Here is a 15,471-nt window from a genome sequence, read left to right on the forward strand (position 1 = left end):
AAACACAAACATAGACACAGACACACACATGATAACATACTCACTATACACACACGTACACATGGATTTTGTGTTGTAGATATGTGGTAGGGGAGTAGGGCACTTAGTGTGTTATGAAATCTGTTATGAATGTATTGTAATGTTAGAAAAATGTAATAAATGCATTAATTTTGCCGGACCCCAGGAAGAGTAGCAAGAGCCTTGGCAGCAGCTAATGGATATCCATAATAAATACAAATACTCAAACAGCCTAAGTGATCTTTAAAAATGGATTAAACAACAACTCATGGAACGGTGGGGACTGTGAGGGGACGCGTGCGCACACACATTTTTGCTGTTGTATTGTTTGTATATATTTGTATTTTTATTGTTTGTAAATCGTTGCTTCCTGCCATCCATTACCACTACACCAGGCGGTGTCAGATGAAGGCCCTAATATTTGTCAAAGACTCCAGCCACCCCAGTCATAGACTGTTCTCTCTGCTACCGCACGACAAGCGGTACCGGTGCGCCAAGTCCAGGTCCAAAAGGCTTCTTTAAACAGCTTCTACCCTGAACCATAAGACTCCTGAACAGCTAATTAAATGGCTACCAGGGTCATTTGCATTGTCGTCAATGCCCCCCCCCCTCTTTTACGCTGCTGCTACTCTCTGTTTATTATCCTTGCATAGTTACTACCTCTACCTACATGTACATATTACCTCGACTAACCTGTGCCCCCGCACATTGACTCTGTACTGGTGCCCCCTGTATGTAGTCTCGTTGCTGTTATTTTACTGCTGCTCTTTAATAATAGATTTTTCTTCACTTATTTTTCTTAAAACTGCATTGTTGGTTAAGGGCTTGTAAGTAAGCATTTCACTAAAGTCTGCATCGCGCCGACAGAAACAAACATCTCTCTGGTAAGAAGACGGGCGGGGGCGTATGCCTTATGGCCAACGTGACATGGTGTGATGAAGGAAACATACAGGAACTCAAATCCTTCTGTTCACCTGATTTAGAATTCCTCACAATCAAATGTAGACCGCATTATCTACCAAGAGAATTCTCTTCGATTATAATCACCGCCGTATATATCCCCCCAAGCAGACACATCGATGGCTCTGAACGAACTTTATTTAACTCTCTGCAAACTGGAAACGATTTATCCGGAGGCTGCATTCATTGTAGCTGGGGATTTTAACAAGGCTAATCTGAAAACAAGACTCCCTAAATTTTATCAGCATATTGATTGCGCAACCAGGGGTGGAAAGACCCTGGATCATTGTTACTCTAACTTCCGCGACGCATATAAGGCCCTGCCCCGCCCCCTTTCGGAAAAGCTGACCACGACTCCATTTTGTTGATCCCTGCCTACAGACAGAAACTAAAACAAGAAGCTCCCACGCTGAGGTCTGTCCAACGCTGGTCCGACCAAGCTGACTCCACACTCCAAGACTGCTTCCATCACGTGGACTGGGAGATGTTTCGTATTGCGTCAGACAACAACATTGACGAATATGCTGATACGGTGTGCGAGTTCATTAGAACGTGCGTTGAAGATGTCGTTCCCATAGCAACGATTAAAACATTCCCTAACCAGAAACCGTGGATTGATGGCAGCATTCGTGTGAAACTGAAGGCACGAACCACTGCTTTTAATCAGGGCAAGGTGTCTGGTAACATGACTGAATACAAACAATGCAGCTATTCCCTCCGCAAGGCTATCAAACAAGCTAAGCGCCAGTACAGAGACAAAGTAGAATCTCAATTCAACGGCTCAGACACAAGAGGTATGTGGCAGGGTCTACAGTCAATCACGGACTACAGGAAGAAACCCAGCCCAGTCTCGGACCAGGATGTCTTGCTCCCAGGCAGACTAAATAACTTTTTTGCCCGCTTTGAGGACAATATAGTGCCACTGACACGGCCTGCAACGGAATCATGCGGTCTCTCCTTCACTGCAGCCGAAGTGAGTAAGACATTTAAACGTGTTAACCCTCGCAAGGCTGCAGGCCCAGACGGCATCCCCAGCCGCGCCCTCAGAGCATGCGCAGACCAGCTGGCCGGTGTGTTTACGGACATATTCAACCAATCCCTATACCAGTCTGCTGTTCCCACATGCTTCAAGAGGGCCACCATTGTTCCTGTTCCCAAGAAAGCTAAGGTAACTGAGCTAAACGACTACCGCCCCGTAGCACTCACATCCGTCATCATGAAGTGCTTTGAGAGACTAGTCAAGGACCATATCACCTCCACCCTACCTGACACCCTTGACCCACTCCAATTTGCTTACCGCCCAAATAGGTCCACAGACGATGCAATCTCAACCACACTGCACACTGCCCTAACCCATCTGGACAAGAGGAATACCTATGTGAGAATGCTGTTCATCGACTACAGCTCGGCATTCAACACCATAGTACCCTCCAAGCTCGTCATCAAGCTCGAGACCCTGGGTCTCGACCCCGCCCTGTGCAACTGGGTACTGGACTTCCTGACGGGCCGCCCCCAGGTGGTGAGGGTAGGCAACAACATCTCCTCCCCGCTGATCCTCAACACTGGGGCCCCACAAGGGTGCGTTCTGAGCCCCCTCCTGTACTCCCTGTTCACCCACGACTGCGTGGCCATGCACGCCTCCAACTCAATCATCAAGTTTGCGGACGACACAACAGTGGTAGGCTTGATTACCAACAACGACGAGACGGCCTACAGGGAGGAGGTGAGGGCCCTCGGAGTGTGGTGTCAGGAAAATAACCTCACACTCAACGTCAACAAAACTAAGGAGATGATTGTGGACTTCAGGAAACAGCAGAGGGAACACCCCCCATCCACATCGATGGAACAGTAGTGGAGAGGGTAGCAAGTTTTAAGTTCCTCGGCATACACATCACAGACAAACTGAATTGGTCCACTCACACAGACAGCATCGTGAGGAAGGCGCAGCAGCGCCTCTTCAACCTCAGGAGGCTGAAGAAATTCGGCTTGTCACCAAAAGCACTCACAAACTTCTACAGATGCACAATCGAGAGCATCCTGGCGGGCTGTATCACCGCCTGGTATGGCAACTGCACCGCCCTCAACCGTAAGGCTCTCCAGAGGGTAGTGAGGTCTGCACAACGCATCACCGGGGGCAAACTACCTGCCCTCCAGGACACCTACACCACCCGATGCTACAGGAAGGCCATAAAGATCATCAAGGACATCAACCACCCGAGCCACTGCCTGTTCACCCCGCTGTCATCCAGAAGGCGAGGTCAGTACAGGTGCATCAAAGCTGGGACCGAGAGACTGAAAAACAGCTTCTATCTCAAGGCCATCAGACTGTTAAATAGCCACCACTAACATTGAGTGGCTACTGCCAACACACTGTCAATGACACTGACTCTACTCCAGCCACTTTAATCATGGGAATTGATGGGAAATTATGTAAATATATCACTAGCCACTTTAAACAATGCTACCTTATATAATGTTACTTACCCTACATTGTTCATCTCATATGCATACGTTGATACTGTACTCTATATCATCGACTGCATCCTTATGTAATACATGTATCACTAGCCACTTTAACTATGCCACTTGGTTTACATACTTATCTCATATGTATATACTGTACTCGATATCATCTACTGTATCTTGCCTATGCTGCTCTGTACCATCACTCATTCATATATCCTTATGTACATATTCTTTATCCCCTTACACTGTGTATAAGACAGTTTTTTTTTTGGAATTGTTAGTTAGATTACTTGCTCGTTATTACTGCATTGTCGGAACTAGAAGCACAAGCATTTCATTAACATCTGCTAACCATGTGTATGTGACAAATAAAATTTGATTTGATTTGATTTACACCTGTTGTATTCAGTGCGTGTGACAAATAACATTTGATTTGTATTTAACATTTGTGTGACTGTACTTGTCTATCAGTGTTTTGTTACTTGTCATGTTTTTGGTGGACCCCAGAAAAAGTAGCTGCTCCTTCTGAGGAAGCTAATGGGTTCCAAATAAACAAACAGCTAAACCCTGTGCTTACATCTGCAGGACTGAGCTCATACCAATGGAGATTGGAGATCTCATGGGGGTTTAAAAGCCACCCTAATATCACCACATTCTTCTGAATATCTATCGGTATTCCATATTGTATTATACTGTGCATTCGGAAAGTGTTCAGACCGCTTGTCTTTTTCCACATTTTGTTGCGTTGCAGCCTTAGCCTAAAATTGATTAAATATATACAGTGGGGCAAAAAAGTATTTAGTCAGCCACCAATTGTGCAAGTTCTCCCACTTAAAACGATGAGAGAGGGCTGTCATTTTCATCATAGGTACACTTCAACTATGACAGACAAAATGAGAAGAAAAAAAATCCAGAAAATCACATTGTAGGATTTTTTATGAATTTATTTGCAAATGATGGTGGAAAATAAGTATTTGGTCACCGACAAACATACAGGATTTCTGGCTCTCACAGACCTGTAACTTCTTCTTTAAGAGGCTCCTCTGTCCTCCACTCGTTACCTGTACTAATGGCACCTGTTTGAACTTGTTATCAGTATAAAAGACACCTGTCCACAACCTCAAACAGTCACACCAAACTCCACTATGGCCAAGACCAAAGAGCTGTCAAAGGACACCAGAAACAAAATTGTAGACCTGCACCAGGCTGGGAAGACTGAATCTGCACTAGGTAAGCAGCTTGGTTTGAAGAAATCAACTGTGGGAGCAATTATTAGGAAATGGAAGACATACAAGACCACTGATAATCTCCCTCGTTCTGGGGCTCCACGCAAGATCTCACCCCATGGGGTCAAAATGATCACAAGAACGGTGAGCAAAAATCCCAGAACCACACGGGGGGACCTAGTGAATGACCTGCAGAGAGCTGGGACCAAAGTAACAAAGCCTACCATCAGTAACACACTACGCCGCCAGGGACTCAAATCCTGCAGTGCCAGACGTGTCCCCCTGCTTAAGCCAGTACATGTCCAGGCCCGTCTGAAGTTTTCTAGAGAGCATTTGGATGATCCAGAAGAAGATTGGGAGAATGTCATATGATCAGATGAAACCAAAATATAACCTTTTGGTAAAAACTCAACTCGCCGTGTTTGGAGGACAAAGAATGCTGAGTTGCATCCAAAGAACACCATACCTACTGTGAAGCATGGGGGTGGAAACATCATGCTTTGGGGCTGTTTTTCTGCAAATGGACCAGGACGACTGATCCGTGTAAAGGAAAGAATGAATGGGGCCATGTATCATGAGATTTTGAGTGAAAACCTCCTTCCATCTGCAAGGGCATTGAAGATGAAACGTGGCTGGGTCTTTCAGCATGACAATAATCCCAAACACACCGCCCGGGCAACGAAGGAGTGGCTTCGTAAGAAGCATTTCAAGGTCCTGTTGTGGCCTAGCCAGTCTCCAGATCTCAACCCCATAGAAAATCTTTGGAGGGAGTTGAAAGTCCGTGTTGCCCGGCAACAGCCCCAAAACATCACTGCTCTAGAGGAGATCTGCATGGAGGAATGGGCCAAAATACCAGCAACAGTGTGTGAAAACCTTGTGAAGACTTACAGAAAACGTTTGACCTCTGTCATTGCCAACGAAGGGTATATAACAAAGTATTGAGATAAACCTTTGTTATTGAACAAATACTTATTTTCCACCATAATTTGCAAATAAATTCATAAAAAATCCTACAATGTGATTTTCTGGATTTTTTTTCTCATTATGTCTGTCGTAGTTGAAGTGTACCTATGATGATTACAGGCCTCTCATCTTTTTAAGTGGGAGAACTTGCACAATTGGTGGCTGACTAAATACTTTTTTGCCTCACTGTATTTTATCAATCTACACACAATACTCCATAATGACAAAGCGTAAACAGATTTTTTTGTATTTTGTATTTAGACCCTTTCCTATGAAACTCGAAATTGTGCTCCGGTGCATCCTGTTTCCATTGATCATCCTTGATGTTTCTACAACTTGAATGGAGTCCACCTGTGGTAAATTCAATTGATTGGACATGATTTGGAAAGGCACCGCACCTGTCTATATAAGGTACCACAGTTGACAATGCATGTCAGAGCAAAAACCAAGCCATGAGGTCGAAGGAATTGTCCGTAGAGCTCTGAGACAGGATTAGGTTGAGGCACAGATCTGAGGAAGAGTACCAAAAAAATGTGTGCAGCATTGAAGGTCCCCAAGAACACAGTGGCCTCCATCATTCTTAAATGGAAGAAGTTTGGAACCACCAAGACTCTTCCTAGAGCTGACCGCCCGACCAAAGTTTGCCAAAAGGCACCTAAAGGACTCTCAGACCATGAGAAACAAGATTCTCTGGTCTGATGAAAACCAATATTGAACTCTTTGGCCTGAATGCCAAGCATCATGTCTGGAGGGCACCTGTTCAATACCATCCCTACGGTGAAGCATGGTGGTGGCAGCATCATGCTGTGGGGATGTTTTTCAGCGGCAGGGGCTGAGAGACTAGTCAGGATCGAGGGAACGATTAAAGGAGATCTCGGGACCTCAGACTGGGGCAAAGGTTCACCTTCCAACAGGACAACAACCCTAAGCACACATCCAAGACAATGACAGTGGCTTCTGGACAAGTCTCTGAATGTCCTTGACTGGCCCAGCCAGAGTCCGGACTTGTACCCAATTTTGAAAATCTCTGGATAGACCTGAAAATAGCTGTGCAGCGACACTCCCCATGCAACCTGACAGAACTTGAAAGGATTTTCAGAGAGGAATGGGATAAACTCCCCAAGTACAGCTGTGCTTAGCTTGTAGCGTCATACCCAAGAAGACCCGAGACTATAATCGCTGCCAAAGGTGCTTCAACAAAGTACTGAGGAAATGGTCTGAAAACTTATGTGATATTTGTTTTATTATATACATTTGGGAAAACAATCTAAAGAACAGTTTTTGTCAGTCATTATGGGATATTGTGTGTATGTTGATGGGGGGGACAATTGAATCAATTTTAGAATAAGGCTGAAACGTGGAAAAAAGTGAAGGAGTCTGAATACATTTCAAATACAATGTATATGAATCCACAATGGCTACAGTAGAAAGCACGTACAGTAAGTTCTCAGATTTAACCTAAATATTATGGTATGGTAGCCATGGTGAAGTGAATTTTCATAGTGACATTTTCAGTCCTGTTGGTGACCTGTGATGTGTGTTCCCTGGAGCTTCATGTCAAGGGATTGGAGTTCCAACTACTGGGCCTATATCCCCCAGTCCCTCCCTGCCAGGCTTCATCCAGGGACAGCTAGGCCATGGGGGAACGCTGGGTGTGGGTTGATCTATTGGAGGAGCCAGAGCCCTGTCTGGTTCTTTCCCACAGACGCATGGAGTAATTTGGGCTGTGTCCCGCAAGGCGGCCCAGTCACCCCCGGCCCAGCAAGGTAATTCATCTTATTTAGTGGCATGTCCAGCCCTCTTCCCCACAGCCACAAAGCACAGGAGCCGTCAGCCTGGCTCCCAGTGACGGGCACATAGTCCTGTTGTACAAACTACACCCTCTCTCTCTTTGTGTCACTGTCTCTGTCTTACTTTGTCCTTATTGCCTAAATGACTTTGTAGAGGACAAATATGGCCCCTATTGCACTAATATGGTGTGTGCAAGTTGTATTTTTACTACTTTCATCTCCCCATCTTCAGAACTGCATCCTTCTTTGTTCCCTTTGACCTGAATCTTCCAAATGAGTGTTTATCTTATTCCTACTCAGTGTCAGGAAACCTGCAAAAAGAACTGTTGCTGTATTTGTCTTCTGTATAACATCTGTTCTACTTCAAAGATGATTTTCTCATATCAGTGATAAGTCATTCTTCAAACTCACTGGAGTGAGGAATATGATTATCATGATCAATATTTACTAATATTATCTGCCACCCAGCCTGGCCCGGTTGTTTGGGGTTGCAGATCATTTGATTGCTTATTAAACCTTGTTGACAGTTTGCTTGATGACTCTAGGTGGGGCTCTGGTTTATTTATTCTCCATCGTCCTGGCATCATTAAAAGCATTAATCACACAAATTGGATGAGATGTAGGTACACAGGATATCTCCAGTCTCGGCCTGTCTGTATGTGCTAACCCTGGTGGGATGGGATGATTTGTGGTTGTCCTCTACTTACGGCACGGGAGCTCCAGATTACTTTCATAACCTCCTCAGAATTGAGCCATAAAAGTCCAATGTAATAAATGACAGAGTGGTGAGAGAGAGGTAGACAGACAACCAACACCTCATCACAGAGCAGAGGGAGGAGTGGCGGGCAGATGGAACAGCGCTGTGGATTTAGTAGAACAGGTTAACAGGTGACCTTGTCCAGAGGCTTCAAGGACACAGCGGGAGACATTGTGATTATTAGTAGAACAGGTTAACAGGTGACCTTGTCCAGAGGCTTCAGGGACACAGCGGGAGACATTGTGATTATTAGTAGAACAGGTTAACAGGTGACCTTGTCCAGAGGCTTCAAGGACACAGCGGGAGACATTGTGATTATTAGTAGAGCAGGTTAACAGGTGACCTTGTCCAGAGACTCCAAGGGCACAGCAGGAGATTATTTGGAGGCTGTGTTTTTTTGAGTAGGGCACTAGTCTCAGCCGGGTGTCCAGTGAATGAAACGATGGGGGAAAGCACCACCCTGTACCTACGCAGCTCCTGAATGCCTCTTTTGAAAGACCACCAGCTCCTGCCTTTGAGATTGTACTCTTTATACATCATCTACATCTGCTTTTTGAAAAGACCCCATTAAATGACTTTCAACAGACCGACTCTGTTGCTGTTTTAACTTATTCATTCGTGCCCTCTCGTCTTTGTGCAGTTTGGTACTAGTGAGACATTCCCCACTATTGAGAGGCTGGACATATGCCATTTTAATACTTCATAGAGGAGAGAATATCTTTTCACAACAATTGGATTAGCATGAAGCCATGTGGCACAGGTCCCTCGGAAGGCAGTGACACACCGGATTGTTGCTGCTTGGAGACGTCTCCGCGCATATCCAAGACCAACACTCCCTGTTTTTCACAGCGTCTTACGACCTCCTCTGACAGCTCCAAGTCACTTCAGAACTAGTACAGGAACATGTGATGATGGAACACACAGTTGCGATCATGTGTACAGCTTTGTTATCTCGGTTAGTTACAGTAGATCCCAATAATTAGAATTTCATTCAGACACTCATAGGCTGCATTTAGTTGCACACAGAGCACTTTTCCTGAGAGCCAAAATGTCTGAATGAAATTCAGATTATTGACTGGGGCATCTCCCCAAGAGTGAGTGCATTCACAGAAACTTCTGGATTCTTCATAGGGAATGTATTTATTCTACATGAGTATTCCTATTTCCTACAGTACGGAATCCTCTCAGGACTCAACATAGACGGGAAGATGCACAAGTGCCTTTGATGCCTTACCTGTCATTGTATATTGGTGTCATTGTATATGATTTAATGTAAAGCTCTCGTGACATGGTGACATTTTCCTGTCCCTGATCTGAAGGGGTTGATAGATGTATATCCAGGGCTTTGATGGTGGGAAGAAAGGAGGCATAGAGAGGGAGGTGGTGTGAGGCAGCTCAGCGTTGAAGAGCAGACCAGAGTGCAGTGCAGGATGGGAAGGAAGGCCTCAGAGCCTCCACGCTCTGCTCTGCTCTTATCTGATTAGTTCTTATCAGCCTGGTGCAGGAAGCGGGCCTAAACACTCTCTCTCTGTTTCACTCTTCCGGTCTCTTTCCCTGTCTTTCTTTTCCTCTCACTCTCTCTGTTCCTTTCTGCCTTGCGCTCTCACTCTCTCCGTCTCTCTCTCTCACCCTCTCTCTCTCTCTCACACACACACACACACACACACACACACACACACACACACACACACACCAACCAGGAAACAGCCTCTTCTTTCCCTACTCTCTGACAGGAAGCAGGGCCATGCTGCATGTGAGAATAAAGGCCCATGTGACAGGAAGAGCTTTATGGCCATTGTCCAAGGATCCCTGTCACCACCTCTTAGACATTGACGGAATGACATGAAGAGATTGTTTTTGCTGATGAGTCTCTCTCTGTTTTTTTGGCAGGTGTTCAGGAGGAAGGCCATAGAACTGGGAGAGAAGCTGTTGCCTGCATTCAAAACCCCCACAGGCATCCCCTGGGCCCTCCTAAACCTGAAGAGGTGAGTCCTGCACTCATACAGCACATGTCTGTCTGTTTATATACACACTGTACAGTCTGCCCACTCTACTACAAGTAAATCACTATTCCCAATAGTGGAACATCACTCATTATACATTTAGAAGAGGACAATACCTAGACCCTGCACCTCTACAGACATGACACACACCCACTGAGCAGCTTGAAACAGCTCACTCTTCCCTTCCATCACTCGTCCTTGTACTCCATTCACAGGAGTAAAGACCAAAAGCCTTCAATTAGGGCTGGGCGATCATATCTGGTTCATTTTTTTTCCTAAATTATGGCCACTTCATGACATATCTCTAAATTTGCTTTGTTGCACAATTAAAGGTCAACACACTGCATTTCAAACAGTCAGGAATAATCTACTGAATTCAGGGACTTGTGAAGTTATACCTAGGCTAAATATAAGCCTTCCACAACCATAAGACGCACTAATCATTTAAATATTTGATCATAGTTTAACCTGCTTTTTTGGTTGTTGCAATAATCACTGATCTGGCTTTCAAGTCTGTTTATGAAAATGCCCTTTTTGTTACAAATTTAACTAGAACCATGCAAATCCACTAATAATGAACAACTTCTTCTTGTAGCAGGCATTATATATAATGAACACAGGTCTCATAAACAATCTCTCAAGCACAAACGCACGTGCTAGTAAGTAGCAAGCTAAAGTCTAGTCAACTTGGATCTATTTGCTTGCTAACAAGGTGGAAGGTGGAACAGTTGAACAGTTGAACACCGCCTGTTCACTTTGTTTAGAGAATAGAATCTACTGGCCTATCTGGATAAGAAGATGCTCATTTCTCAGAATGAGAACGAGTTGCCAGTTCTTTATTTAAATGCATCTTTTAATGCTCATTGCACATTTATAAAACTCAGACTAGACAGCTAGTACAAAACAGTCTGTGGCTAAAATGCTTCTAGCAGTATGTGGTACTGCAATGCTGCATAACTGTAACTGAGCATGAATTTTCCACAATCATTAATACTCTTGTTTTAGTAGGGTCTGCTCTGTTTATATTTTGGTAGTTGAGACATAAAGGATATGGTTGGAAAGGTTAAGTTGTCTATTACAGTAAAATAATGTCTCTAAGCGTTTTGGTGTCCATATGACCCATTCTGTAGCGTGTTTAAACTGCTTGTTGTCAGAGAGGAAGAAGTTATCTTTCTCCTTCTGTTGTTGTGAGTGGCAGGGGGAGGGGCTTGGTGTCTGTGTGCAGGTGGGAAGCTGCACACTCCACACAGCACAGAAGCAGCAAAGAAGACTAGACCAAAAAGACAGAACGTTAATACATTTTTATTTTTTTCATGATTCTAGCGATACAGGCATGTGGAACATTAATTTGATATCACCCTACCTTCAATAGTTTCACTCTCCCTCCCTCTGTTTCCCTCGGTTACATTAACTGCACAGACTATTGCAAATACTTGTCTTTCTCCCCGGCTTTAAAGTATTCTCCGCTCTGATAGCATAGTGGCACATAAAAGCACAGTTGTTTTGCGAAGTACAGTCTCTGCTTCCTTTATTCCATCCCCCAAACCACAGAAGGGAGGAATGTTGTCTGTGTATCGATGTTCTGGGCTCTGCCATTGATAAGTCAGTGTTTTGACTACACCTTGTCTGGACCAAGTTTTTTGTTATGATGCTCTCTCGCAAATGGAGCCTGCCTCTAGATTATTATCCTGCCTGCACCTTACTCTGAATGGCCCCCGCTCAGCGTCTCGACTATAGTGTCCATAGCTGCCATGGCTCCCTCTCTCCAGCTCTACACAGAAACCGCTTCAAAACAATGCAGCGCTGTCAAGGTCATGTGTTGTCCCGGCTAACAAATCCATAGACTGCCCTCCCTGGACCTCCTTGTTCCCCTCCCTCCATCACTACCCTCGCTCTTACCGTATCCCCCCTGAAGGGACAAACCTATCCGCCCACCTCCCTCAGAAAAGAGAGAGGGAGACGGGATGGAGTCTGGAGGATAGAGGGTCAGCTGCTACTCTCCAGGGGCAAACCTGTTGGAGGATTTTTATTGGGTTTGGAAATTGTTTTTCCAGAGACGCTAAACAAGTTGCTGCCTGGTGGGTAAAAGGGGGATGAAGCAGGGAGGGAGAGGAAGAACAGGGGGGCGTGTGACGCCAGTGGCTAGTCTCAGCTATGAGAATAAACATCCTCTCTGTTATGTCCCATCTGTCCTGTCTGCTCCAGTCCTGCAGCTAGTGTAGCGTGCTCAACCCCGGCAGTCCAATGGCTGAGAGAGGCCTTATTTGCATACCATACTCACTCTTAACAATTCCTGCTCACTACACAACCCTCAGCACAGCAAAGAACAGGGAGAGGGATTTTATCAATATCACAGAAACTGAACATGTGTGTGGCTTGTCACTGCTACTGCACTGAATTAAATAAATGTATTTAGCTTAATATGTTGCATGTTATATTTTCTCAGATACCTACACACTGTCTGATGGCTGTTTTTATTAGCCAGGAGGGAGGAGAAAACCTGTCTCAAAGCTCTCCCCCTGTAATCGCAGGATTCATCTGAATGCATTCTTTTCGTTTTTCTCGCCAGTGAGTGCTCGGCCCAGTTCGTCAGATATGAATTAAAACCCAGGTTGTCTTGGAGATGGCCATGCGGGTCGGTGTAACAAATTAATTTCCCCTGCTTATGGCGAATGAAGGGCTTTCTTCACGTATCATCACCTGGTGGTTGAAGCTACTAGTCTCCTGGAGTTAGATCTGAGGCCCCAGAGGACTGCCGCCCGCCCAGGCATGGTCCTCACCCCACCACAGGCCCCCAGGAGCCCCAACAGATAGGTGGTAATGATGCATTTACCCACGTCACTGAACCATAACTGGGTTAGCTTATATAGAGCCCACCAGACCTCAACCACAGATGTAATTTCTGATATGGAGATGCTAAGGCATATGAGCGAATAAACTGGATATGGGAAAGGGGAATAGGTTTCACAAAGTATACACACGTTAATGCAGAGCTGGCATATGTCTACTTGCTGTCTAGAAACAGATGTGTATCAGTAGGCAGAACCTCCATTCACTTACAGTGAGCTGTGTTATGTTTGTTAGGAAACACAGCAGATCTCTTACTCATTCTCTCTCGTTAACGTGAGGACTAACGAGGCAAACTATGTGGCTGTCAAAAGCCTCTTTGTATGCAACTCATTTTCTTGTTGGAGGTTATACCTGGCCAGCCCTCTTCCCTGTGTTTTTCATTTTGTGGATGCTTGTTGCTAAACAAATCTCTGTTACAACTCACTGTTGTATCGCTGCAGATAGAAAGAGAGGATTAAAATGTATCAACAACTTGTATTTTTTGTTGCATCTTTGTGTGTGTGTGGATGGTTCTGTATATTAGGGGTTGTGTTTTTACAGATGATGGCTCTTCACCTTTTAAAGTACAAAGGCTCCTAACCTGGCTACTGCTGTAACCTGGTAAATAATGTATTTGACCCAATAAATGTTGACAGCAACACTGTAACCCAATTTAAAAGATGACACTTACCCTGTAATAGAAGGAGGAACGTTTGGGCTATTTTGGCGTTTGTACTTTGTCCCACTTTAAATGGAGGGACACGTTCTCAGATGTGTTAGAACCAGTAACCCAATTGCAGACAGCCACGGGCAGTTTTCCCTCTCCTTTTTCACACTCCTCAGAAAACAGTTAAGTGAAGCCAAGGGATTTTTAATGTTGTAGAAGACCATTCCCAACATCTTCAACACTGAAATTACAGTTATAGTAGATGATATGTAATCAACATGTAGACAGTTTTGTAGAGTATCTGCAGAGGGATATTCCTACACCTATAGTATAAACCTGTCCATCCCTCCAGCCCTTTCTAACGAGGATGACAGCTACAGTACCTTTGGAAAGTATTCTTACCCCTTGACTTATTCCACATTTTGTTGTGTTACAGCCTGAATTCAGAATTGATTCAATGTTTTTTCTCACCCATCTACCCACAATGCCCCATAATGACAAAGTAAACACGTTTTTAGATCTTTTTGCAAATGTGTTGAAAATGAATGATCTAATTTACACATGTATTAACACCCTTAAGTGAAACCTTTTTAGAAGCACCTTTGGCGCTGACTACAGCTGTGAGTCTTTTGGGTAAGCGTTGCACACCTGGATTGTACAATATTTGCCCATTATTCTTTAAAGAATTATTCAACCATCAGTTTTCTCATATCAAAACCATGAAACTCTAACTGTTTTAAAATCACCATTGGCCTCATGGTGAAATCCCTTAGCAATTTTCTTCCTCTCCGGCAACTGAGTTAGGAAGGACACCTGTATCTTTGTAGTGACTGGATGTATTGATACACCACCCAAAGCCTAATTAACAACTTCACCAAAGGGATAATTGTTTTTTTTACACATCTACGAATCGGTGACCTTCTTTGCGAGTCATTGAAAAACCTCCCTGGTCTTTGTTCTTAAATCTGTGCTTGAAATTCACTGCTCAACTGAGGGACCTTACAGATAATCGTATGTGTGGGGTACAGAGATGATGTAGTCATTCAAAATCACATTAACCACTATTATTGAACAAGGAATGAGCCCATGCAAGAATGGGAGAAACTCCCCAAATACAAGTGTGCCAAGCTTGTAGCGTCATACCCAAGAAGACTCAAGGCTGTAATCGCTGCAAAAGGTGCTTCAAATCAAATCAAATTGATTTGTCACATACACATGGTTAGCAGATGTTAATGCGAGTGTAGCTAAATGCTTGTGCTTCTAGTTCCGACAATGCAGTAATAACCAACGAGTAATCTAACCTAACAGTTCCTAAACGACTACCTTATACACACAAGTGTAAAGGGATAAAGAATATGTACATAAAGATATATGAATGAGTGATGGTACAGAACGGCATAGGCAAGATACAGTAGATGGTATTGAGTACAGTATATACATATGAGATGAGTAATGTAGGGTATGTAAACAAAGTGGCATAGTTTAAAGTGGCTAGTGATACATGTATTACATAAAGATGCAGTAGATGATATAGAGGACAGTATATACATATACATATGAGATGGATAATGTAGGGTATGTAAACATTATATTAAGTAGCATTGTTTAAAGTGGCTAGTGATATATTTTACATCAATTTCCATCAATTCCCATTATTAAAGTGGTTGGAGTTGAGTCAGTGTGTTGGCAGCAGCCACTCAATGTTAGTGGTGGCTGTTTAACAGTCTGATGGCCTTGAGATAGAAGCTGTTTTTCAGTCTCTCGGTCCCTGCTTTGGTGCACCTGTACTGAC

General features: G+C 44.2%; 1 protein-coding gene across 1 annotated transcript in view; it reads left to right on the plus strand.

Annotated features, from left to right (window-relative positions):
• The window catches only part of LOC112250144 (mannosyl-oligosaccharide 1,2-alpha-mannosidase IA), a 174,697-nt gene that overhangs the window by 120,043 nt on the left and 39,183 nt on the right, over nt 1-15,471 (plus strand). The window contains exon 5 of the mRNA XM_024420035.2: nt 10,071-10,165. Coding sequence (XP_024275803.1) covers nt 10,071-10,165 — 95 coding nt within the window. The remainder of the gene's footprint in view (nt 1-10,070; nt 10,166-15,471) is intronic.

This window comes from Oncorhynchus tshawytscha, linkage group LG05 (assembly GCF_018296145.1).
Source record: "Oncorhynchus tshawytscha isolate Ot180627B linkage group LG05, Otsh_v2.0, whole genome shotgun sequence".
NCBI classification, from domain to species: domain Eukaryota; kingdom Metazoa; phylum Chordata; class Actinopteri; order Salmoniformes; family Salmonidae; genus Oncorhynchus; species Oncorhynchus tshawytscha.